Here is a 27,728-nt window from a genome sequence, read left to right as displayed (position 1 = left end):
AATTAAAACAGAAACTTAAAACCTACGCGTGCTGTGCGTAGGTCACCAAGTGCTGAGGGGGGCACCACAAGAAAATTCTCTCTTTACACCCCCACCCCCTGCTCAGCTCGCTGCCGCGGGAATCATAAAGTAATTATGCTTAGGACATCAAAACGGTCAGCTGTGGGACTGGGTTTTGGTTAAATAGCTGAAATAAAGTCTGTGGTGAAAACAAGCTCAAGACACTTTCATGTTTTATTCGACGACATATAATGCATCAGTATTACCCCACTGGTGATTTTTTTGAAGCTGTTACATGTCTTCAAAAAGGCGGTTGCTAACAAATGGCTAAATGGGACTACAGAGGCAGTCGTGGAGATTAAACCACATTACGCTGTTAAGGTGAACTCTGCACTTCTACAGCCTCATTATGCTCATAATTGTGCTCCTATAAACTAGTTTAACTTAAATTTTCTGGGAAAATGTTTTGAGATAAAAGCTTAAAGCGTTGTTGGAAGCTTAGTGATGGTGTCATTGAAGTCGAGCGACCGTGGTACAGTTAATTTATAGCCTACCTTTAAATTTTAACTTATGGTGATTGCATTTAGGCTTCCAAATAATCTGTTAAATTATCTTGATAAACAAAATGTGTAAGTATTATACATTTTTGTTGATCATAGAACTTTACGTTTACGTTTTTTGCAATAATCCAAAAGCCTATGGGAAAATCCTATTGGGTTTTTCTCGAGGGAACCAGTGAAATGCCTGTTGGCCCAAATCTTGACATCACTTGCACCACTCTATTCCACATTGCAGTTTCTCCCAATTTAAAGTAATACCAAAGCACTGTCTTTGGGTGTGTCCCAATTTGCATACTATTCATTGACACTTTATAGTAAAATATAGGGGTCAAAATCAATCAAAAATCATAGATTTCAAAACACGTTTAAATTCTGTTCACTTTACTTAAAAATATCTAATTGTCACAACAATTTATTGGGCCCTATCTTGCACCCAGCGCAATTGACTTTGTACACCGACGCATGTGTCATTCCTATTTTGCACCCACGCAAAGCACGCTTTTCCCTCCACAGAAGCACCACGCTAAACTAGTGAATGAACTTGCGCTCCCTGGGCGGTTCAGCACAAAAAAGGAGGCGTGTTCCGGCGCAAACAATCCCTGGAGCTATTTTGCTGTTCCATCAAACAATTGCGCCACTGACCAGAAAAAACCTAGTCTAAAGTCAGTGGCGCGTTGTGCGTTGTTCATTATGCTATTTTAAGGGCGCATGCTTGACCATAATGTATAGCGTGCACAACGCGCATACACTTTGCTCATGAAATCTACAGAGATGCAACAGTTATTTTTGCAAATCATAAATTGTTACACTAAAAAAAAAAATTAACACATTGTGGTGTGGTACAGGCGCAAGAGCCATTTATCCCGCCAGGAAAATAGCAAGAGTGCCGAGACCCGCCCACAAAGTTACTTGCGCTTCGCGCTTTGACACTTGCGTTTCAGATCGTTAAAATAGGGCCCATTGTGTTCCATCATCTAATATATTTAAAACTAAAATGTACTTAATTTATTTGTGATAAAACTACATGAATAATTTTTTGTTGACATAACTTGGCAGTGGATCTGTAGTTCCCAGTATGCTTTGCAAGGGGCTGCATTAGAAGAGTACATTTAGGGATTAAAGTGTTATTTTATGTTTGTTTTCCAGTAAAGGGAAATATATTGTTAGAGACCGAGATATGTTGTTTGTGTTTTTGCAATGTTTTTGAAGTTTTGTGGTTACCAATATGCTAAGAGTGGCGTCTTTGTTTAGGTGTCTAAAGTTATACCAGTCTTTTCTTATTTCCTGTTTGGCTGCGCAACATGATCATGGTATAATTAATTCCAGTGCTATTAAACCATTCAAGTGCATAGATGCAAAAATATAAGAACTTAAATCAGTATGTGAAATTCCTCCTTGTGTGACACAAATCGTTTGCACAGAATGCCGCTTCAATAAGACACAAAAAAAAATCATCCTGCATACAATATTTGGGTCAATTTAATTAACACTTTTGTCAACAACGTTGGATTTATGTTCACGGAGAAAGAATTTTGCGATTGGTTTCTTTGTGACGGATAGATGAAAGCTGAGGCGCCATCTTAAATTCAGCATGAAACTGTCTTTCCTATTGTGATGAATTGTGTCTGAGTGAATGGATTCTCGAACAAATGTAGGGCAGATTTCATTGGGTTGGTTGTGGTTTGCTATTGGTGGATTTCATGTGAGTGACAGGTTGCCCCGCCCTCACGCCAGTAAACACATCATCAGAGAAGAGTAGGGATGTTAATTGGATTAAAGATTAAGAGGGCATGTGAATTTAAAAAGAAAAAAATAAGTGCAATAATAAATAATTTATAATAAATACTGCAATATTCCATAAAAAAACCCAACTGTCATCAATTTTGCCTATGTTGGCTTTAAAATGCTGCCTAGGGAGGGAGCACACTCATCATTTCAGAACAAAGTGATTGCGTCCTTGTTGAACTCACTCAGACAGCCGCCCTATGCACTCATCTGTTGTTTTTCTACTCTCTTGTCTTTCTTTTTTCTACGATGGAAGTATCAGTCCCTTGAACGTGTTCCCGGGTGAGTCAGTGACATCAGCGTGGAGTGGGCGGGGGCTGGAGGAGGACGCCCACCCACGGTCCGCTGCGTGAACCCAGTACCACCTGTCTCCCAGTCTGGAGCAGCTTGTGCCTCCTGTCTGTGGGCCACCATCCCCTAACAGGCCCCATGAAGCCTCATTTTCCACTCTCAGCATGAATCTGACATAAATAAACGTTTTTAGCACTCTAAAAATGAGTTTTAGGGCTGCTTGTTTTACATAAATGAATATCCCAAGCATGCATACTTACCACAGGAGACCCTGGAGCGTTACACGTGGTGGGTTGCACGTAACATGACATGCTCGATTTACCATTCCTATGATCGATTGATCGTCTCAGTAGGTTGGTGGCTGTGCCCGTGACGGCTTTGTGCTCTACGGGCTGTGTGAAAACCATGTGGGACTCTAAAAGTGAGATTAAATCAATGAGAAGTACATCCTTTGTTCTACACTTCTGGTGACTAAGAGGTTTGAACAGTCAGAGATTATCTAAAAACCATCCCAACCACACAATTTTATAAATACATATACACATATAATCAATTTACCAGGTGGAAAAGTACTACTCAATAATATCAGACTGCGCTATATAGGGCATAGGGAACGATCAGACAGTGCACTATATAGGGGATAGGGAACAATCATACAGTGCACTATATAGGGCATAGGGAAACGATCAGACAGTGCACTATATAGGGGATAGGGAACAATCATACAGTGCACTATACAGGGCATAGGGAACGATCAGACAGTTCACTATATAGGGGATAGGGAACAATCATAAAGTGCACTACATAGGGCATAGGGAACAATCAGACAGTGCACTATATAGGGGATAGGGAACAATCATACAGTGCACTATATAGGGCATAGGGAACGATCAGACAGTGCACTATATAGGGGATAGGGAACGATCAGAGAGTACACTATATAGGGGATAGGGAAACGATCAGACAATGCACTATATAGGGGATAGGGAACGATCAGACAATGCACTATATAGGGGATAGGGAACGATCAGACAGTGCACTATATAGGGGATAGGGAAATGATCAGCAGTGCACTATATAGGGGATAGGGAACAATCATACAGTGCACTATATAGGGCATAGGGAACGATCAGACAGTGCACTATATAGGGCATAGGGAACGATCAGACAGTGCACTATATAGGGGATAGGGAACAATCATAAAGTGCACTACATAGGGCATAGGGAACGATCAGACAGTGCACTATATAGGGGATAGGGAACAATCAGACAGTGCACTATATAGGGCATAGGGAACGATCAGACAGTGCACTATATAGGGGATAGGGAACGATCAGAGAGTACACTATATAGGGGATAGGGAAACGATCAGACAATGCACTATATAGGGGATAGGGAACGATCAGACAATGCACTATATAGGGGATAGGGAACGATCAGACAGTACACTATATAGGGGACAGGGAAATGAACAGCAGTTCACTATATAGGGGATAGGGAACAATCATACAGTGCACTATATAGGGCATAGGGAACGATCAGACAGTGCACTATATAGGGCATAGGGAACGATCAGACAGTGCACTATATAGGGGATAGGGAACAATCATACAGTGCACTATATTGGGGATAGGGAACGATCAGACAGTGCACTATATAGGGGATAGGGAACGATCAGACAGTACACTATATAGGGGATAGGGAACGATCAGACAGTGCACTATATAGGGGATATGGAACAATTAGAGTGCACTATATAGGGGATAGGGAATGATCAGACAGTGCACTATATAGGGGATAGGGAAACGATCAGACAATGCACTATACAGGGGATAGGGAACGATCAGCAGTGCACTATATAGGTGATAGGGAATGGTCAGACAATGCACTATTATGACACTATATAGGGGATAAGTAATTTAAAAAATAATTTTAATTACATTAAAATACAAACATCTATATATTGTTTGAGCTCACATTATTTAAAAAAAAGTTTTAGTCTGAATGTTTTTTCTTGTCTTTTGAGACTTTTTGATTTTCTAAGGTCATGCACAAAGAGCAGGAGTGGCATTCATTATGTTTTAAATGGTAAAATAAAATATGATCTTTAAAACTGACAAGATTTCAAACACTACTTTATACTAAATATATTTCTCATTTCCTTCTATGTGAAGCTTCCTTTGGAAAAATTGCTTGACTAGTGGACCTTTATAGAAATGGTACAATAGAAGTTAAGCCAAATGGACAAATTTACGCTAACATTTACGTTAACAATGAACGTCTATGGGGCAAGGCACTGCATCAGTATAAACAATAAAATACACAGATTCAGAAATATTGCCACAAAATATAAATAAAAAAAAACACTCTATATCCATGTCGATTATCTGGTTTGAGATCACATTACACAGACTTTTAGAAATATGTTTGAGTCTGATTGGTCATAAATCAATTAGTCGTATTAAGGACAGGTTCTAACCTGATACACATAAAGCAGTAGTGGCATTCATCAGATTTTGAATGGTGAACGAGTAAATCATTTCTGACATCACATAACAGCAATGCTATGAGATGTCATGATGGACATAAACATAAGAAAAAATTCTGTTTTTTGCTCTCGTCTGTCCACAATGACAGTCACTCTCATAGTCACTATGGCAACTGATGTAGTTACAGATATTGACTACACTGTCTGAAGCAACAGATGCGGTTTCTTTCATTACCTGCAAAATTATACTCCTTAAGATTAAATGTGATTGGTTTCATTGTGAAGGAAGCCTTTGAACCCCAATTGAAATGGATGCAATTGAATCAATCAATTTCTTTTTCTCCATTAGCTCTTATAACAAGTCTTCCAAAACATACAATATGACAACACTCTCTTAAAGGGTCATGAAACCCTACAGCTAAATTTTTGAGATTTTAACAGAGGTATGTGTGTTGAACATCGTTGAACATAATGTTAGTATCTGTTAGATTTAATTAAAAGGTTAATCTGGTACATTTTAATGATTTTCACCATATTTTCATCTTCCAGGTTTAAAAACTACATTGCGTCCACGTCACAGCTTGTGACGTACCAGCGCACTAATAGTGTTACGTGACGCATCGGTGTCTCATTATTATTAATGAGACTGAGTTTTCTTATCCCATGAGAAGGATAAGAAATAGGATATTTCAATATGTTTATCTATAGAATTACTATAGATATAGATTACTATAGGACAGTGCACTAGATAGGTGATAGGGAACAATCAGACATTGCACTATATAGGGGATAGGGAACGATCAGACCGTGCACTATATAGGGGATAGGGAATGATCAACAAGTACACTATATAGGAGATAGGTTACAATCAGACAGTGCACTATATAAGGGATAGCGAACAATCAGACAGGGAACAATCAGACAGTGAACTATATAGGGGATAGGGAACAGTCAGACAGTACACTTTATAGGGGATAGGTAACAACCAGACAGTGCACTATATAGGGAACAATCAGACAGTGCACTATATAGGAGATAGGTAACAATCAGACAGTACACTTTATAGGGGATAGGGAACGATCAGACAGTGCACTATATAGGGGATAGGGAACAATCAGAGCGTGCACTATATAGGGGATAGGGAACAATCAGAGCGTGCACTATATAGGGGATAGGGAATGATCAACAAGTACACTATATAGAAGATAGGTAACAATCAGACAGTGCACTATATAGGGGATAGGGAATGATCAACAAGTACACTATATAGAAGATAGGTAACAATCAGACAGTGCACTATATAGGGGATAGGGAATGATCAACAAGTACACTATATAGAAGATAGGTAACAATCAGACAGTGCACTATATAAAGGATAGCGAACAATCAGACAGGGAACAATCAGACAGTGCACTATATAGGGGATAGGGAACAATCAGACAGTGAACTATATAGGGGATAGGGAACAATCAGAGTGCACTATATAGGGGATAGGGAACAATCAGACAGTGAACTATATAGGGGATAGGGAACAATCAGACAGTGAACTATATAGGGGACAGGGAACAATCAGAGTGCACTATATAGGGGATAGGAAACAATCAGACAGTGAACTATATAGGGGATAGGGAACAATCAGACAGTGAACTATATAGGGGATAGGGAACAATCAGAGTGCACTATATAGTAGGGCTGTCATTTTTTAAAAGAATCTAATTCGAACGGATATCAAATATCAAGCAATGTATTTGAATATATTTGAATATCTACGCCCACACCCACACACACACACAAAACGGACCCCGCCGTAACGGAGATTCAATCACAAATGCATTAACAGTCTGACAGTCATAATCAGGACTCAGGCCACAGCCTGTATGGAAAAATAAATTGTTAACTTAATGTTTGAAACTGCAGGTTATCCACTATGCAATCATCACAGCTTTCATTTTGTCTACCGCATCAGATGTTGACGCCGTCCTCTCCAGCAGCTGGAATTTGTTTACGGATGCCATAGCAACTCTCAACAGCCACCAGGACTTATACGGTTTTGTAAAAGCTATTTATTTGTTGTAAAGTGTAATAATCATCTCAGAAAAAAATAAATTATAATGTCAGGCACAGTTGAAGTAGTTGTTTGCTTGCATGGGTAGGTTTAGGACAGTGTCATTATGCCAACATTAATTTCATAGCTTCTTACGAAATAAAAAGTTTATCCCTCAGAGAAATTTACTTTCATCTCTTGTCAACATCATAGACAGTAAAAGAAATGGACGGAGCGATCCCATTGCCTTCTACGGCGTTAAGTGATGTCAGTATAGGAGCACTCACTTCCTGATGGCTGAGCGAACTGCGCAGGCTCAGACTGAGCTTGACGACGTAGATGTGACGTGAGCCTCCTGTCGGACAGCTGTAGGTCTTCTAGTAGATGTGGAATGTGAAAGCTGAATCACGTTGTTTAAATATTTTCTCCCGTTGCTTTTGGCTGACTATGGGATTCTCCCCATTCTTCCCCCTTGACTTTATCAGACTTTATGTCTCCACGTCCCCCCGACTGTCTCATAGACAGTAAAAGATTGCTTCTGAGCGTCTCCTCAGGTCTATACGGTAATTTCTCAACTGTGCGACAGTGTCGCGTTGGTTATGACGCAATCGTTAGCCTATTTTTACAAAAACAGCTTCTGCGGGGCGATAGTGTAAGATACAAGGTAACGGAACCTTTTATGCATTGTCGTGTTTCTTTAGAAATAAACAATGGACAAATGGAGTCTTTAAACGTCTCAGATGTAAAGTTATTCACTGTCAAAGTGACTCAAAAATGAATGGGAGTCAATGGGATGCTAACAGCAGGTGATGGCTTGGTTAGCAATGGCAGCCCCTAGGGGTGGAACGCTTTCCGAGCGCTAGATTACCCCCTTGGTCAACATGCTTGGTGCATGTGAGCGCGGCGCGCGCTCTTCAGTGGTGAAGCAGGCACGCGCTGTGTACGTCATATAAGGACGCACACTCAAAAGTAATCCGGTCAGGTCGTTTACATGGTGAAAAGGTTTCGTTTGATCGATTCATGAAAAGGTTTATCCCACCCATCTCAAAACGATTACAATTTCATTCAGTTTGGGTATTATTATTCCGATTGAGGTGTTTATATGGAGCATTTTCATTCAGATTGGACTTTTAAACCGATTACAGTGCTCCATTTAAGCGCACCGACTGTAAAAAATTGCTACATGGCACTTTACAAAACGTATAGTTTATTTATAGTTCGATTACGGATATTTCACGTCATGTTAGAATGCATATTCGAATATCGAATAAAAAGTGACAGCCCTACTATATAGGGGATAGGCAACAATCAGACAGTGCACTAATCAGACAGGGAACAATCAGACAGTGAACTATATAGGAGATAGGGAATGATCAACAAGTACACTATATAGGAGATAGGTAACAATCAGACAGTACACTATATAGGAGATAGGGAACAATCAGAGTGCACTATATAGGGGATAGGGAACAATCAGACAGTGCACTATATAGGGGATAGGGGATAGGGAACGATCAGACGTGCACTATATAGGGAATAGGGAATGATCAACAAGTACACTATATAGGGGATAGGTAACAATCAGACAGTGCACTATATAGGGAATAGGGAATGATCAACAAGTACACTATTTAGGGGATAGGTAACAATCAGACAGTGCACTATATAGGGGATAGGGAACAATCAGACAGTGCACTATATAGGGGATAGGGAACGATCAGACCGTGCACTATATAGGGGATAGGTAAAAATCAGACAGGGAACAATCAGACAGTGAACTATATAGGGGATAGGGAACAATCAGACAGTGCACTATATAGGGGATAGGGAACGATCAGACCATGCACTATATAGGGAATAGGTAAAAATCAGACAGGGAACAATCAGACAGTGAACTATATAGGGGATAGGGAACAATCAGACAGTGCACTATATAGGGGATAGGGAACGATCAGACCGTGCACTATATAGGAGATAGGTAACAATCAGACAGTGCACTATATAGGGGATAGGGAACAATCAGCCAGTGCACTATATAGGGGATAGGGAACAATCAGACAGTACACTATATAGGGGATAAGGAACAATCAGACAGGGAACAATCAGGCAGTGAACTATATAGGGGATAGGGAACAATCAGAGTGCACTATATAGGGGATAGGAAACAATCAGACAGTGCACTATATAGGGGATAGGGAATGATCAGACTGTGCACTATATAGAGGATAGGGAATGATCAACAAGTACACTATATAGGAGATAGGTAAGAATCAGACAGTGCACTATATAAGGGATAGCTAACAATCAGACAGGGAACAATCAGACAGTGAACTATATAGGTGATAGGGAACAATGAGAGTGCACTATATAGGGGATAGGGAACAATCAGACAGTGCACTATATAGGAGATAGGGAACAATCAGACAGTGCACTATATTGGAGATAGGGAACAATCAGACAGTGCACTATATAGGGGATAGGGAAACGATCAGACAGTGAACTATATAGGAGATAGGGAACAATCAGACAGTGCACTATATAGGAGATAGGGAACAATCACAATCGGGTCCATTTGTGTTGCATGGTTTATGGAAGCAAGCTTTCAGAGGTGTGAGAACCAGGTGCTCAGCGGCACTCAGCGCTCATTTACCCTGGCGAGAGCAGCCTTAACTCGGCTCGTCCTTCTGACGACTGCCGCTGCCTGGCAGAAGCCCCTCCCATGACGCAAATTCGCATCTGTTGTGTAGTGAATGAAGTGAATGGATTCAAAATGTTTACCCGTCCAACTTCACACGAATTGCACTATTTATTCGCGTCACTCGCGTCTGGTGTGAACGCAGCATAACTGTTATGTGTGCTAAACCGGAACTGAGATACCGTCAACCGGAAGTATCGAGTGACATGGCGACGCCCACTAAGACTTGCAGGAAAGTTGTGGATATAGGTGATAGGGAAGTTGCAGATCACAAAACATATGAACCATTTGAATTCTGCACAGAATGCTGTATTTTAAAGTGATATGAAGGAGAAAACTGAGGCTTTACCGAGCTCAATTTTTACCGGGACACCTCCCTGAACTTGATATGGCATATTTGGCTGTGATTGGGGGGATTTTGAATAGCAATTGGGATGATTTTGTAATGCAAACCTTGAAACCATGAATTTTAGGATTATACCTAGCATGACAGAAATTTAGATCAATGGACTTTATTTACAGTTATAAAGTTACAACGAAAGTCTACGGAGAACGCTATGCACTGGGATAAACATTAAAATACACACAGGCTCAAAAATATAGCAATACTACTCAAAAATCACTATCTGTGCAAAGTTACATCCAACAATTCCTGATCTGATGATGTGAAATGATCATTTTCATTCACATTTTATGTAGAAGGACATTAGACTAGACTGTTTACATAGACACAAATCCAAACAGTACTTTGTCAATAACACCCAGAACACTAGTTCTACAACTAAAAGGTGATTTAGACACTTATAGATCGAATTACACATTTTAATTAAATAATTGGGCATGGAAATGTCTAGAAATTAGTTAAGTGCATTACAGCATGATCCCAATCATTGTTTGCTTTTATAAACTGAGGGATGAGTCTCTTTCAGTTCTAACAGACGTCATGCCACAGATGTCAATAGAGAATCTGGAAGACGTTCAGGACAGCATTAAGAACACATCACCCTCTGCTGGCAAAACACAACACCACAGGCTTCACAAGAACGTGTGGTATTAGTATTCAAAAGATGCCGGTGGTTTGGCACGTTGAGGCCCAGAATAATGAATTCAAACAGGAAGAACTCATCAGAACCAAATAAACTTCTGCCGCACAGTGATAGACGATAATATATGCGGGATGGGGGAGTATGACATGAAATGAAATGAAATCCTGACTCATGGACCATGAGAGACGTCAGCTGGAAGCTTTATTCGTGTTTCTTAGCAGCAGCTGCACTCACTCATGACATCTCCAGTCATGTTACTGATTAAAATAGGCACTTTGTTAAACATCCGAGGCAAAATGTGTGTGCTGAAATGCAAACAGTTCAGGAGACTAGTTTTGTGTGGAATACTTCCCAGCTGTGCTTCATGGAAATCAGTGAACTAACCCTGATATACAGTCTTGTTCTTGCTCAATCTCACTCTGAATCCAAAACCAGTGACGGGAACTGAACCCCTCCCTCCGCCAGCAGGGAGTACAGACCACGCAGAACCACGGCACTGGGTTGCTCGGCACCGGAATGAGAGTCCAAGAAAGACATAAGGTTATCGGACATTGCCTAAAAACAAAACAAACAAATGCTTTATAGAATACAAGTTGTTTCAAAGCAGCTTTACAGTGATAAACATGAAATTAAAGATCAGCCATGCAAACAGAATTCAATTCTGCTGTGAAGAGGCTCTAAAAAGACAATATTAGTTCAGCTTTGATGCAGTTCAATAACTGTGCAAAGTTAATCAATTATGAAATGAGTTCAGGTCAGATATAAAGCAGGTCTATTTATGTAACAATATGCTGCCTTATAAGACACCATTTTTTGCCAAATGAAGAAAAAGGGTCTCTCTTGAATTTGAGGAGAGATGTAAAAATGATTTGAAACCTTTTGGAGGCGAATGGCCTGCTCAAGTTGTTGTACTCTGAGGCTTTGGCTTTCCAGCTCTCTCAGTTCAGCCTCACTGGCATAGGACAGGATGGGCGGCAAACAGGAACGATCTGGGTCACCCCATTCACCTCTCTTCCGGATAGGACACAAAGCTCCAGAGCTCCTCATATCCCACCTCTCCCATTCTGAGAAACACAAGGTAGTTTTACATTGGATTCAGAACTATATTCATGTTATCAACCCAAATAGTCCAGATCTAGCTGTATGAACAGGATAGTGAACAGAATTCACAACTGAACTGCAGAATCTGTCATAATATGCGATGCTATGCTGATAACACAGCTCTGCCTTTCACTTCAACCAGATGATCCCACAGTAGCTGCACGAACATCAAGCTGTCTGGCGGTATGGATGAAAGAACATCACCTGAAGCTCAACCTGGCAAAAACTGAACTTCTCGTTTTCCCTGCCAATCCCATTCTAAAGCACGATTTCACCATCCAGCTGGGTTCCTCATCAATTAGCCCGTCAAGGACAGAAATCTTGGAGTAATCTTTGATGAACCACTGATCTTCAAAGACCACATTTCAAGACAGCTCGGTCATGCAGGTTTGCACTGTACAACATCAGGAAGATCAGGCTTTTCCTAACAGAGCACACAACACAGCTTCTCGTCTAGGCCCTGGTAATTTCTAGGTTTGATCCCTCAACGCTCTTCTGGCTGGACTTCCATCACATCCAATTAAACCTCTTCAAATGATTCAAAACGCTGCAGCACGTCCTGTCTTCAACGAGCCCGTGGCCCACGTCACATCTCTCTTCATCTCTCTGAACTGACTACCACTCGCTGCTCGCATCAAGTTCAAGGCATTGACGCTAGCTTAAAGATTGACCCACAGGCTCAGCACCTGCATACTTCCACTTGCTCTTTTACGAGTCTACACCCTTACCAGAAACCCATGATCGGTAAATGAACGACATTGCTCACACAATCACTCTCCAGAATATTTTTGCTCACTGTTCCTTGCTGGTGGAACGATCCTTCTTCATCTGGAATGCAGAAACCCTGACAACATTCAATAGACAGCTGAAAAGTCTTCTCTTCAGTGAGCACTTAAAGGGTTACTTCAGCAATTAGCATATGGCTTTGTATCAGTAGAAACCCTGGAGTATATTCGAATGATCGTGCTCGTAGGGCAGCGAAGCATTCTGAGAATTGTAGTCTTTCATCCCCATTAGACAAATATACATTTTCTTTTCTCAGTCTAGAAAACAATATTTATGCTTTCACTTTCCTACTCTAAGCAATGACTTCTTAAACTTTGTATTTTGAGCACTTGGTTTCTTTGCTTCTTCAAGGATCAACATTAGTTATTAGTTAGTACATTAATTGCTTTTCCAAGAAGCAAGAACATGGGAACTCTGGTACAATATATCCCTCTGGGGTCAGGGATTTTTATGGGATTGTGGAGGATGAAGTTTAAAAATGAGATGAACTATGTGTGAGGCTTTTTGAGATGTTACCCATTAAATCCAGAGGGAACACTTAAAACTGTGTTTTTTTTCACGATACCATATGAACATGATTGTGTTCATGAGAAAAGCGGGACATTATTGACTTGTGTAATAACGTGTGTGATAACAGAAGTGAAAAGAGTAAAGAAAGATGCTATAGAGATGAATGAAGTTCGCTACTTCTGTCTGTCTGTGTGATTCTTTGATTAATAATTACTGACAGATACCACAGCTATACCAATCAGGTATAACATTATGACTAACTTTCTAATATTGTGTTGTTCCCCCTACTTCTGACACCTTTCTATCTGAACCAGCATTAACTTCTTGAGCAATTTGAGCTACAGCAGCTCGTCTGTTTGATCAGACCACACAGGCCAGCCTTCACTCCACACGTGCATCAATGAGCCTTGGCCATCCATGAACCTGTCATCAGTTCACCACTGTTCATTCCTTGGACCACTTTTGATAGATACTAACCAATGCAGAACAGGAACACCCCACAAGAGCTGCAGTTTTGGAGATCTGACCAAGTCGAATCACAATTTGGCCATTGTCAAACTCGTTTAAATCCTTAAGCTTGCCCATTTTTCCTGCTTCTGATACATCAACTTTGAGGACAAAATGTTCATGTGCTGCCTAACCCACTTCCCACCCACTAACAGGTGCCGTGATGAACAGATAATCGTGTTATTCACTTGCCCTGCCACTTTAACCTCATAATGTTATGCCTGATTATTGTATATAGGGTAAAATGTCACAAAAACTACCATTTCTTTGCCCAATTATACAAACATGCAGTTTTTCTAGCACTGGTTTTGTATGTTGGTTTTAAACACCAAAATGTTCTTAAATAAAAATTAACAGTACATTGAAAATGTAAAATTACTGTATAGCCATATTTTGAAATATCTGTTGGTGTTGTAATATCTATACATTTTATTTTTTAAACAACAATACAATTACACTGATTTATTAAGACATTATCTGAATATGTGTTCTTAGGACAAGAGGATAGTTCATAAACATCAAGTTTGGTCAAGTTTTTACATGTGCCAAATAAAATGATAATTAAATAAACAACATTAACATCACTAATAAATAATTTAATATAATATTTCATTATAATTTAATATAAATATTATTATAATTTATATTAATAATACAATAATAATCATTCTAATACATTTAAATAAATACATTTATTTTAAATATTTAAATTTTAATACATTTAATAAAATTCTATCATATACAATGTTTCTGTTGGTAAAAACAGTGGTTTAATATTTTTGTATGCTACCTTTTGCCGTTTCATGTAATGTTTGTACTTCATAACTGTTTAATTTAAACACTCAAATTTTGGCCATTAAATAGCCTATATGTGACAACATACTTTATTATAGTGTGATAACACAATGCACTAATGTGGCATGTTGTCACAAAAGGTCAGTGTGTGTTAAAGCTACACTGTGTAACTTTTTTAGTTATGCCATTGAAAATACACACGGGTTTGGGGTTTGAATGCTGGTCGCCATGTTACCCCTCCATCTCGAAAGTACATTAGCCAAAGTAAATTCAAGCTTCGCCTTTCGCGTTTTAACACTCGATGGCACCGTGTCGAATGTGAAGAGGGGTATTGCCATGTTAATCTTGGACTAAATCAGCCACCGTAGGAGTCAAAACTAAATCAGATTTGAGAGGAACAGAAACTATTGTTCACTGGATGGTCATATACCTTTTCACCGCTAGATGGGGGAAAATATCAAATTAACTGTATCTTTTTCCTGAACCATACAATTAAATTGTTTTTAATAAATTAACATTATTAAGCAGATGCTTTCATTCAAAGTATCTGCTCATGAACCCTGACCTGAAAATGATGTCAAATTGTTTGGGCAACTGGAGAGAGACTGTGAAGTACCTTTCTTCCGCTGATCAGCACATGCAAGAAGTTCTGCCGTCATCCTCTCCAAACCCTCCAGCATCCGCAAGGACTCATATTCTCTCTCATGCGATGTCACTGTGACACACACAAACACATATCTCTTTATCTCTATCTACTCCAAATGATCTGCCCGCTGGTGAAACATCCTGTGACTCAGAAGAATAAAGACTAGATGACAATGTTATCCTTGGACGGATCCTTATTGTCCAGATGCTCATTTCTCAGCCCCCTACTTCCACCCACACACTTCTGTCTTCCTGCAGCCCTCCATCTTTCTGCCCCCAGAGCGAGTACCTGAGTCTGAGCCTGTGGAGCGGCTCTGCTCGTCGAAGCAGTGTGTCAGGCCAAGACAACGCTGTGAAAGCACATCCAGCTCTGTTGTGATATCAGCAGGACTTCTGGAAGGCCATTCTGATGGGAACTGATACAGTAGCAGGTCAAGAACATACAACAACAACATAATAGAGATCTTAGTCAGTCATCATATTTTATTTGACCAAAACAAAAGAAAGGGAGAGTAAATGATGATAGAATTGTACGTTTATCCCGCAAAGCTTTATTTTCAATGCCTTCAAATTAAATATGATGTCTACCCCGACGAGGTCTTTTGAAAAAATAGCAAGAGGAATAGAGTGGTGCAAGCCAAAACCCTGAGAAGAGGTTCCATCGTCCAGCCAATGGGTTTTTTAACGTGTTTTTGGTTAAATGCATGAAATAAAGTCTGTGGTGTGGTTAGGATACTTGGTAGCCTGACGTGGTCATTCTCAATTCTAGTCAGAATATGAGTCTGAAACTGCTCCATTGGGCTGATTATGGGCCGTGTTTCAACCGAACCTGGAAAGACCTCAATTGGATAGACCTACAACCAGTCAGAGCAACGAAGTGACTATGTGATATATAGACCCATGAGTGTGAATTTTAGCAGGCAACCTTGCCAAAATTACACACATTTTACCCCCCAAACGCCATTTTTTCCCGGAGAACCCCCCAAGAAGCTATAGTTTAGGGCTAGTAGTTGGCGGGTTTTGTTGTAAAAACTTGGCAACCCTGTCTGCACACGTGCTGGAATTAACGATCTTTGCTAGTGTTGTAATAAAAATAAAATAGTTTAATGATACACAGAGTACTTACCCAACATGATCATCTGAGAAATTGTGAACGTGAATGCATATACAAACAAGCTCTCCGTTTAAGATTTGAACAAATATAATCCAAGAGCCTTTGATGACGTGCATGATTACGTTTTTGTTTATCATCTGTCCGTCATCGTCTAAAGCACGATGATTTAATTGTTCGTGGATAATTACTTCTCTATGGATCGAGGCTTGACTGAAATGCCTGACCTAAAAAATGTGTGGGCGGGGCTAAGTTCGGCTGGCATCCAGGCTAGATATTTGGTCACAAAGCACCCCTCTATAGTGTGCAGTTTACTCCAAGATCAGGGTTAAAACTACATCAACAGGAGAAATTATTAGATGGATGCATTGATCATGTCTGATCAATTGTAACAGGTTAAAAAAGACAGGATTGATCTGAAGGATACAGTTGCCTGCAGTCTCTCCATGAACCGAGTTCTCTCTGGCACTGGTTTTGATTGCTGGGTTAACACTTTTTTCCACAATCTGAAAAAGAACAGATACACTTTAAGAAAACTGTTTTTCCCCCCTAACCATAATAACTAATGTTCTAGGCAGTTTATTAGTCACTGACGTCATTTATGTGTTTATATGTTTCTCTGTGCAAAAAGTTCACATCTGTCTGTGTGTATTGTGGTAAATTTACACTGTTTTACATCATAAATAAATAGTTAACATCTTGGATATGACGCTCATGTTAGCATACATGCTTTAGTCTTGTTGCTTTAATTTCGCAAGATTACTTTAAAGTTTACTACGCTGCTCTGTTTACTTCCATTTTTCTGTCAAATGATTTTAAAGTATGAGTCATTCTAATCTACAGGTCCTTCTAAAAAAGCTTTTTTTTAGCCTTCTTAGCATATGTGATAAAAGTTCATTATTTTCCATAATGTAAAGATAAAAATATAACTTTCATATATTTTAGATTCATTGCACACCAACTGAAATATTTCAGGTCTTTTATTGTTTTAATACTGATGATTTTGGCATACAGCTCATGAAAACCTCAAAAAATTAGCATATCATGAAAAGGTTCTCTAAATGAGCTATTAAACTAATCATCTGAATCAACTAATTAACTCTAAACACCTGCAAAAGATTCCTGAGGCTTTTAAAAACTCCCGACCTGGTTCATTAATCAAAACCGCAATCATGGGTAAGACTGCCGACCTGACTGCTGTCCAGAAGGCCATCACTGACACCCTCAAGCGAGAGGGTAAGACACAGAAAGACATTTCTGAACGAATAGGCTGTTCCCAGAGTGTTGTATCAAGGCACCTCAGTGGGAAGTCTGTGGGAAGGAAAAAGTGTGGCAAAAAACGCTGCACAACGAGAAGAGGTGACCGGACCCTGAGGAGGATTGTGGAGAAGAACCGATTCCAGACCTTGGGGACCTGCGGAAGCAGTGGACTGAGTCTGAAGTAGAAACATCCAGAGCCACCGTGCACAGGCGTGTGCAGGAAATGGGCTACAGGTGCCGCATTCCCCAGGTCAAGACACTTTTGGGCAGAGAAGCAGCACTGGACTATTGCTCAGTGATACAAATTACTTTTTTCGGATAAAAGCAAATTTTGCATGTCATTCAGAAATCAAGGTGCCAGAGTCTGGAGGAAGACTGGGGAGAAGGAAATGCCAAAATGCCTGAAGTCCAGTGTCAAGTACCCACAGTCAGTGATGGTCTGGGGTGCCATGTCAGCTGCTGGTGTTGGTCCACTGTGTTTTATCAAGGGCAGGGTCAATGCAGCTAGCTATCAGGAGATTTTGGAGCACTTCATGCTTCTATCTGCTGAAAAGCTTTATGGAGATGAAGATTTGGTTTTTCAGCACGACCTGGCACCTGCTGACAGTGCCAAAACCACTGGTAAATGGTTTACTTACCATGGTATTACTGTGCTCAATTGGCCTGCCAACTGTCCTGACCTGAACCCCATAGAGAATCTGTGGGATATTGTGAAGAGAAAATTGAGAGACGCAAGACCCAACACTCTGGATGAGCTTAAGGCCGCTATCGAAGCATCCTGGGCCTCCATAACACCTCAGCAGTGCCACAGGCTGATCGCCTCCATGCCACGCCGCATTGAAGCAGTCATTTCTGCAAAAGGATTCCCGACCAAGTATTGAGTTCATAACTGAACATAATTATTTGAAGGTTGACTTTTTTTTGTATTAAAAACACTTTTCTTTTATTGGTCGGATGAAATATGCTAATTTTTTGAGATTGAAATTGAAATTTTGGGTTTTCATGAGCTGTATGCCAAAATCATCAGTATTAAAACAATAAAAGACCTGAAATATTTCAGTTGGTGTGCAATGAATCTAAAATATGAAAGTTTAATTTTTATCATTACATTATGGAAAATAATGAACTTTTTCACAATATGCTAATTTTTTGAGAAGGACCTGTATATTATGCCACAAATACTGCTGATAGTGCTTAGCTTGTAATGAACCAAAAATATTCCTTTGATAGACAATATTAGACTGACCGGATCTGTTTTGTTCTTTGTGCTCGCCAGACTGGTAACAAAGGAGAGGATATCCTAGCAACAACAAAAAAAGCCAAAAAAGCTAAAGCTTAATATCGCACTATATTAAATCAGACATACCGATATACAATACCATTCAAAAGTTTGGGGTCGGATTTCAATGTTTTTGATTACGTTTTTTTTAAACGTAATTTACTACTGTGAATCAAGCTGAAATTTCATATGCTGATTTGATGCTCAACAAACATTTATTATTATAAATGTTGAAAACAGTTGTGGTGCTTCATATTTTTGTTTGAAACCGTGATACATTTCAGGATTCTTTGATGAACAGAACATTCAAAAGAACAGAATTTATTAGAATATGAATCTTTTGTCACATTATATGTCTTTTCAGTCACTTTTGATCAATTTAATGCACCCTTTCTGGATAAAAGTATGCATTTTTTTTTTCATACTGACTCCAAACATTTGAAAGTTGTATGTATTTGATTAAAGATTAATTTCATATTTGGAATACAACAGAGACGAATATCTAATCACATACATACCATTGCGCATCAGACTGTATATATCCTGATGTGAGTTTCCCATCTTTACCAGACACTTCTTGGTATGAGACTGATGGAGAATTATCTTTAGCATTTGTGGCTTTGACACACACCTTCTGCTGGGGTGCTGTGGAAGAGGTCTTCACTGATGCGCTCTTTGAGACTGATGGCCTTCCTTTGAACACTGGATGAGCAGTCGGTCCTTTCCGGACCAGAAATCCCCTGTGGGTCACATTCCCTCCGGATGTTCGTCTGTGATGATTGGGTTTTTTGCCCGTCTCTGAGGGGTCCAATGATTTCACAGGTTTTCTTTTATCCTCTTCTTTAACATCACAATTAATGAGTGGTTTATTTTTGCTCTCATTGGGGTGTATTTTTTGGTTGCTGTCAGAGTGAAGTTCTTTATGAGCCTCAGATGTGCTGCGGATTTTCAGTGCTTTTTTTAAAACCTGCTCCAACAATTCAATTTCTTGTTTTTCTTCAGCTGGAATATCTGTTTTAGAAAGACAAAGACATATTGTGTGATATATAACGTAGGATTATATGACAAATAAAGATAATTGTGACCCTGGACCACTAAAACCAGTCATAAGGGTCAATTTCTTGAAAATAAGATTAATACATTATCTATAAGATGAATAAATAACTTTTCCACTTATGTGAGGTTTGTTAGGATAGGACAATATTTGGTGAAATCTGGAATCTGAGGGTGCAAATAAAATCGAAATATTGAGAAAATCACCTTTAAAGTTGCCCAAAAGAAGTCCTTAGCAATGCATTTTACTACTAATAATACATGTTTGATATATTTAAGGTAGGAAATATACTACTAAATATATGTTTGTGGAACATGAACTTTACTTAATATCCTTATGAATTGTGGCATTATTTTATCAATTTTGAACCATACAAGTATTGTTGGCTATTGCCACAATATACCCGTACAACTTATGACAACTTTGTTGTCCAGTGTCACAAACAGATAAATTATATTCCTCTAACCATCTTTAGTACTGATGGCTGCGGCAGTTTCCACCTCACTGGCTTCTGTCACTCGTGTTCTCCTGCAGAAATATGATCCAACAAAATGTAACCCTCTTTTTTAAGACAAGTACGCCACAACTAGAATACCCACTTAAAAGGATAGGTCACCCTAAAATGAAAATTCTATCATCACTTACTCACCCCCAAGTTCTTCCAAACCTGTATGAATTTCTTCTGCTGAACACAAAAGAAGTTTTTTTTTTTTTTATAGAATATGTTTAGCCAATGAAAGCCAATGGGGACCTGAGCCCGTCTAGTTACCAACATTCTTCAAAATATAATCTTTTGTGTCAAAGTTCATATAGGTTTGGAACAAAATGAGGAGTAAATGATGACAATTTTTTATTTATTTTTTGTTGGGTGAACTATCCCTTCAAATATCTTACATTGAGCGCAATATCTCCTTGCACTGCCTGATGTTTTCAGTAAGTCTTGATTCTTCAGCTTTGCACATCTTGACAGCTTCTTCAACAGCTCGAAGAGACATGCTCAGTATCTGAGAAAATACACAAGAACTATAGTCTACTCTATAGGAACTGTACTTAAGTGACAAATAACATAGCTTTAACAATTTTAGGTTAACATGAATATGAATGTAAGCAGGGAAGTTATAAATGTTATTTAGTTATACATTTACACAAGTAGAAATATTACAATGACACGAAGTTCACCAATACATTAAGCTCAGCCATCAAACAGCCATTAATAATGCACAATGTGTACCATTTGGTCAATGTGAATATTCAAGACTCTTATAATGGAGTCATTCAAGTTACCCGCCCGGAAGCGCACGTTGGTGTCCAAAACACAGTTTTCAGTTTCCTTTATCCATCCTATATGTACCTTCAGGTCGTTTAGTGTTTAAATGAATAGTATGTAACCAAGACTGTCAAATAAAGTCTGTCGAACACGGAACATTTTGCGTCAAACTTCCGAGCTGCTCAGCCTCAGAATCGACTTCTCACAAACGCCAGCTCGTCTCAAATATCGCGAGACTGACACGGAGCGTCGTTGCTGTGGCGACAAGGGCGCGCTGCGCAACAGTTGTTGAGGAGAAACGAGAAACTCATTCGTTTTTCAACATGGAGAATCAGAGAGAGTTTGGGAGAGCTGTTCCAGTGCAGATCACTGTTCTCTGTGGAAATAATTTGGTAAGTCACTAAAATCATGCTACATTCACACTTAAATAAAATCCTCTCCTGCAAAACCGTGAAAACTATAACCGGGGCTAGTTGTCACACACGAACGGCTATATCTCACTCTGTAACGTACTGTAACTCAGCAGGGTCTTAAATTATTGTTCTCTCTTGCTTTATGGTTTAAACAACTTGTTCTGTCTTAAATTAGAGATGAAACTAACTTTCAAAAATTACTTACAATGATCATTTATCATTATTATTTAGCACTTTGGGATTGTTTTTAACTATGAAAAGGGCTTTACAAATAAAATATATTATTATTATTAAGTTGGCTTGGAAGAGCCAACTTATTGAAATCCTATTAAACTTATTATTAGTGGTGCTTGCTTTAGCAAGGCATCACTATTGTTCTCCACCATACTTATTAGTGGTGCTTGCGTAGCAAGGCATCACTATTGTTCTCCACCATACTTATTAGTGGTGCTTGCGTAGCAAGGCATCACTATTGTTCTCCACCATACTTATTATTATTATTCTTCCGACCACCTTTTTCGGCGCGCTTCTCCTCCCACAAATTTTGTCAAACCCCAACCACTAAATAGCCAAAGTCGGCGACCTATACGGGAATGGTGTGCTATGACTTTTATAAGGGATCGGGGGTACGGTGTGCGCCCCAGGGGTGCAAACGTAGCCCAAAAGTGTCATTGACAATTGATGGGGCGAAACTTTGACCCCTCGTAGCTCCGAGCGAGGATCTCAAACACACACATATATTACACGAAATTTGAAGGGGCTGATAGGATCTCTCAGCACACACATCTCAAAGGGGTGTAAGTTGTACCCCTGGGGTGCTACAGCTCCCCAAAAATCGAAAAATTGCCCCATAGACTTAACATGGGGAGGGTTGCCCCATGAAACGCATGCAACGCATGCGTTTCTCCTACTATGGTAAATCCCATAGGGATTTTGTATTGAGCATAGCTCTGTTTCACAGACTCACAGACACAAGGGGGTGGGCCCAATCTACTCAGACAACCAATCACTATCTCAGGATCATGATGATGTTATTAAGCCACGCCCTAGCAACCGTTTAGAGCTCCCTAACAACCGATCCCATAGACTTCCATTGAAAAAGATCAAAGTTATATCTCTGGATAGGAGTGTCATAGAAACATGGGGGTGGGTTTGATTGACTCAGGGCATCAACGGCCAATCACAAATCACCTTCAACACTTCCTAGCCACGCCCTAGCAACCATTATCGAGCACCCTAACAACCCAAATCCACAGTGTATATCTTCACATCTGAACATCATAGAGACACGGGAGTTGGTTTATATCATTCATACTGGCAAGGGGATTTTGGGGAATCATTATGGGATGGTGCCAGGCCACTCCATAGCAACCAAACAGAGTACCCTAGCAACTGTTTAGCAAGACCTATATCTCTGCATTAGTACATCATAGAGACACGGGGGTTGGTATATATCATTCATACTGGCAAGGGGATTTTGGGATATCATTATGGGATGCTGCCAAGCCACTCCATAGCAACCAAACAGAGTACCCTAGCAACTGTTCAGATCTCTGCATTAGAAAATCATACAGACATGGGGGTTGGTTTATATCATTCATACTGGCAAGGTGATTTTGGGGTATCATTATGGGATGTTGCCACTCCATAGCAACTACCCAGAATACCCTAGCAACCACATAGCAACGTCATAGCAACCACCCAGAACACCATAGCAACTGCCTAGCAACCACCCAGAACACCCTAGCAACCGCCTAGCAACACCCTAGCAACGCCCTAGCAACCACCCAGAACACCCTAGCAACTGCCTAGCAACGCCCTAGCAACCACCCAGAACACCCTAGCAACCGCCTAGCAACCACCCAGAACACCCTAGCAACCGCCTAGCAACGCCCTAGCAACCACCCAGAACACCCTAGCAACCGCCTAGCAACGCCCTAGCAACCATCCAGAACACCATAGCAACCGCCTAGCAACATGCTAATCATGCTAGCAACATGCTAATCATGTTAGCATCATGCTAGCAACATGCTAATCATGCTAGCATCATGCTAATCATGTTAGCATCATGCTAACAACATGCTAATCATGTTAGCATAATGCTAGCATCATGCTAATCATGTTAGCATCATGCTAGTCATGTTAGCATAATGCTAGCAACATGCTAATCATGTTGCTAGCATCATGCTAATCATGTTAGCATCATGCTAACATCATGCTAATCAAGTTAGCATTATGCTAACAACATGCTAATCATGTTAGCATCATGCTAACATCATGCTAATCATGTTAGCATCATGCTAGCAACATGCTAATCATGTTAGCATTATGCTAACAACATGCTAATCATGTTAGCATCATGCTAACATCATGCTAATCATGTTAGCATCATGCTAGCAACATGCTAATCATGTTAGCATCGTGCTAACCACATGCTAATCATGTTAGCATTATGCTAATAACTTGCTTATTCTATGCTAACAACTTGCTAATCATGTTAGCATCATGCTAACATCATGTTGCTTGGCTTTTTTGCATCACAAATGCCACAGGGCCCCGAGTTTTGCCACGGCAAGCACCACTCACAATTTCTTCAGGAATTGTACTTTCTAGTTATTATTATTATTCTTATTCTTCTGGTTACGTATTTCGGCGCGCTTCTCCTCACACAAATTTTGTCAAACCCCAACCACTAAATAGCCAAAGTCGGCGACCTATACGGGAATGGTGTGCTATGTCTTTTATAAGGGATCGGGGCTACGGTGTGTGCCCCAGGGGTGCAAACGTACCCCAAAAGTGCCATTGACGATTGATGGGGCGAAACTTTGACCCCTCGTGGCTCCGAGCGAGGATCTCAAACACACACATATATTACACGAAAATTGAAGGGGCTGATAGGATCTCTCAGCACACACATCTCAAAGGGGTGTAAGTTGTACCCCTGGGGTGCTAGAGCTCCCCAAAAATCGAAAAATTGCCCCATAGACTTAACATGGGGAGGATCGTCCCATGAAACGCATGCAACGCATGCGTTTCTCATTCAATGGTAAATCCCATAGGGATTTTGTATTGAGCATAGCTCTGCTTCACAGACTCACAGAGACAAGGGGGTGGGCCCAATCTACTCAGACAACCAATCACTATCTCAGGATCATGATGATGTTATTAAGCCACGCCCTAGCAACCGTTTAGAGCTCCCTAACAACCGATCCCATTGACTTCCATTGAAAAAGATCAAAGTTATATCTCTGGATAGGAGTGTCATAGAAACATGGGGGTGGGTTTGATTGACTCAGGGCATCAACGGCCAATCACAAATCACCTTCAACACTTACTAGCCACTCCCTAGCAACCATTATCAAGCACCCTAACAACCCAAATCCACAGTGTATATCTCCACATCTGAACATCATAGAGACACGGGGGTTGGTATATATCATTCATACTGGCAAGGGGATTTTGGGGAATCATTATGGGATGGTGCCAAGCCACTCCATAGCAACCAAACAGAGTACCTTAGCAACCGTTCAGATCTCTGCATCAGAAAATCATAGAGACACGGGGTTGGTTTATATCATTCATACTGGCAAGGGGATTTTGGGGAATCATTATGGGATGCTACCAAGCCACTCCATAGCAACCAAACAGAGTACCCTAGCAACTGTTCAGATCTCTACATCAGAAAATCACACAGACATGGGGGTTGGTTTATATCAGTCATACTGGCAAGGTGATTTTGGGGTATCATTATGGGATGTTGCCACTCCATAGCAACCACCCAGAATACCCTAGCAACCACATAGCAACGTCATAGCAACCACCCAGAACACCATAGCAACTGCCTAGCAACCACCCAAAACACCCTAGCAACCGCCTAGCAACACCCTAGCAACGCCCTAGCAACCACCCAGAACACCCTAGCAACCGCCTAGCAACGCCCTAGCAACCACCCAGAACACCCTAGCAACCGCCTAGCAACCACCTAGCAACGCCCTAGCAACCTCCCAGAACACCCTAGCAACCGCCTAGCAACGCCCTAGCAACCACCCAGAACACCCTAGCAACCGCCTAGCAACCACCTAGCAACGCCCTAGCAACCTCCCAGAACACCCTAGCAACCGCCTAGCAACGCCCTAGCAACCATCCAGAACACCCTAGCAACCGCCTAGCAACATGCTAATCATGCTAGCAACATGCTAATCATGTTAGCATCATGCTAGCATTATGCTAATCATGTTAGCATTATGCTAGCAACATGCTAATCATGTTGCTAGCATGATGCTAATCATGTTAGCATCATGCTAACATGATGCTAATCATGTTAGCATCATGCTAGCATCATGCTAATCATGTTAGCATCATGCTAGCATCATGCTAATCATGTTAGCATCATGCTAGCAACATGCTAATCATGTTGCTAGCATCATGCTAATCATGTTAGCATCATGCTAACATCATGCTAATCATGTTAGCATTATGCTAGCAACATGCTAATCATGTTAGCATCATGCTAACAACTTGCTAATCATGTTAGCATTATGCTAACATCATGTTGCTTGGCTTTTTTGCATCACAAATGCCACAGGGCCCCGAGTTTTGCCACGGCAAGCACCACTCACAATTTCTTCAGGAATTGTACTTTCTAGTTATTATTATTCTTCCACCGCACACGTATTTTGGCGCGCTTCTCCTCACACAAATTTTGTCAAACCCCAACCACTAAATAGCCAAAGTCGGCGGCCTATACGGGAATGGTGTGCTATATCTCTGCTAAGGGATCGGGGGTACGGGGTCCGCCCCAGGGGTGCAGAAGTAGCCCAAAAGTGCCATAGACGATTGATGGGGCGAAACTTTGACCCCTCGTAGCTCCGAGCGAGGATCTCAAACACACACATATATTACACGAAAATTGAAGGGGCTAATAGGATCTCTCAAAACACACATCTCAAAGGGGTGTAAGTTGTACCCCTGGGGTGCTAGAGGTCCCCAAAAATCAAAAAATTGCCCCATTGACTTAACATGGGGAGGGTCCTCCCATGAAACGCATGCAACGCATGCGTTTCTCCTACTATGGTAAATCCCATAGGGATTTTGTATTGAGCATAGCTCTGCTTCACAGACTCCCAGAGACAAGGGGGTGGGCCCAATCTACTCAGACAACCAATCACTATCTCAGGATCATGATGATGTTATTAAGCCACGCCCTAGCAACCGTTTAGAGCTCCCTAACAACCGATCCCATAGACTTCCATTGAAAAAGATCAAAGTTATATCTCTGGATAGGAGTGTCATAGAAACATGGGGGTGGGTTTGATTGACTCAGGGCATCAACGGCCAATCACAAATCACCTTCAACACCTCCTAGCCACTCCCTAGCAACCATTATCAAGCACCCTAACAACCCAAATCCACAGTGTATATCTCCACATCTGAACATCATAGAGACACGGGGGTTGGTATATATCATTCATACTGGCAAGGGGATTTTGGGGAATCATTATGGGATGGTGCCAAGCCACTCCATAGCAACCAAACACCGTACCCTAGCAACTGTTCAGATCTCTGCATCTGAAAATCGTACAGACACGGGGGTTGGTTTATATCATTCAGACTGGCAAGGGGATTTTGGGATATCATTATGGGATGCTGCCAAGCCACTCCATAGCAACCAAACAGAGTACCCTAGCAACTGTTCAGATCTCTGCATTAGAAAATCATAGAGACATGGGGGTTGGTTTATATAATTAGTACTGGCAAGGTCATTTTGGGGTATCATTATGGGATGTTGCCACTCCATAGCAACCACCCAGAATACCCTAGCAACCACATAGCAACGTCATAGCAACCACCCAGAACACCATAGCAACTGCCTAGCAACCACCCAGAACACCCTAGCAACCGCCTAGCAACACCCTAGCAACGCCCTAGCAACCACCCAGAACACCCTAGCAACCGCCTAGCAACGCCCTAGCAACCACCCAGAACACCCTAGCAACCGCCTAGCAACCGCCTAGCAACGCCCTAGCAACCACCCAGAACACCCTAGCAACCGCCTAGCAACGCCCTAGCAACCATCCAGAACACCATAGCA

At 40.7% G+C, this 27,728-nt stretch overlaps 3 protein-coding genes across 6 annotated transcripts in view; 1 reads left to right on the top strand and 2 right to left on the bottom strand.

Annotated features, from left to right (window-relative positions):
* The window catches only part of ccnf (cyclin F), a 56,581-nt gene extending 54,032 nt beyond the window's left edge, over positions 1–2,549 (bottom strand). Inside the window, exon 1 of the mRNA XM_067422799.1 lies at positions 2,531–2,549. Coding sequence (XP_067278900.1) covers position 2,531 — 1 coding nt within the window. The 5' untranslated portion in view covers positions 2,532–2,549. The remainder of the gene's footprint in view (positions 1–2,530) is intronic.
* LOC137045865 (tubulin epsilon and delta complex protein 2) lies at positions 2,545–21,484 on the bottom strand. Of its 4 annotated transcripts, XM_067422819.1 has the most exons (11): positions 21,189–21,479; positions 20,852–20,961; positions 20,424–20,485; positions 19,422–19,914; positions 18,871–18,924; positions 16,792–16,870; positions 15,543–15,669; positions 15,225–15,323; positions 11,786–11,973; positions 11,294–11,464; positions 2,919–3,051 (listed from the first exon to the last, which is right to left on the bottom strand). In XM_067422819.1, the coding sequence occupies exons 1-10, from the start codon at positions 21,189–21,191 to the stop codon at positions 11,324–11,326; spliced, it is 1,356 nt and encodes a 451-aa protein (XP_067278920.1). In that variant the 5' UTR covers positions 21,192–21,479; the 3' UTR covers positions 2,919–3,051; positions 11,294–11,323. The 4 variants fall into 4 exon arrangements, with proteins under 4 accessions (XP_067278936.1, XP_067278920.1, XP_067278913.1 ...); XM_067422835.1 differs by lacking the exons at positions 11,294–11,464; positions 11,786–11,973 and adding an exon at positions 2,545–2,806 and having other exon boundaries at positions 2,897–3,051; positions 21,189–21,484; XM_067422812.1 differs by lacking the exon at positions 2,919–3,051 and having other exon boundaries at positions 10,382–11,464; positions 21,189–21,478.
* A 7-nt stretch (positions 21,485–21,491) lies between these two features.
* Positions 21,492–27,728, top strand: part of cfap70 (cilia and flagella associated protein 70) — a 33,539-nt gene continuing 27,302 nt past the window's right edge. Inside the window, exon 1 of the mRNA XM_067422847.1 lies at positions 21,492–21,616. Within this exon, the coding sequence (XP_067278948.1) occupies positions 21,548–21,616 (69 nt within the window). The 5' untranslated portion in view covers positions 21,492–21,547. The remainder of the gene's footprint in view (positions 21,617–27,728) is intronic.

The sequence above is a fragment of the Pseudorasbora parva genome, chromosome 2 (assembly GCF_024679245.1).
Source record: "Pseudorasbora parva isolate DD20220531a chromosome 2, ASM2467924v1, whole genome shotgun sequence".
NCBI classification, from domain to species: Eukaryota; Metazoa; Chordata; class Actinopteri; order Cypriniformes; family Gobionidae; genus Pseudorasbora; species Pseudorasbora parva.
The sequence above is the reverse complement of the archived record's forward strand: the minus strand, read 5'-3'. Positions and strand labels throughout refer to the sequence as shown.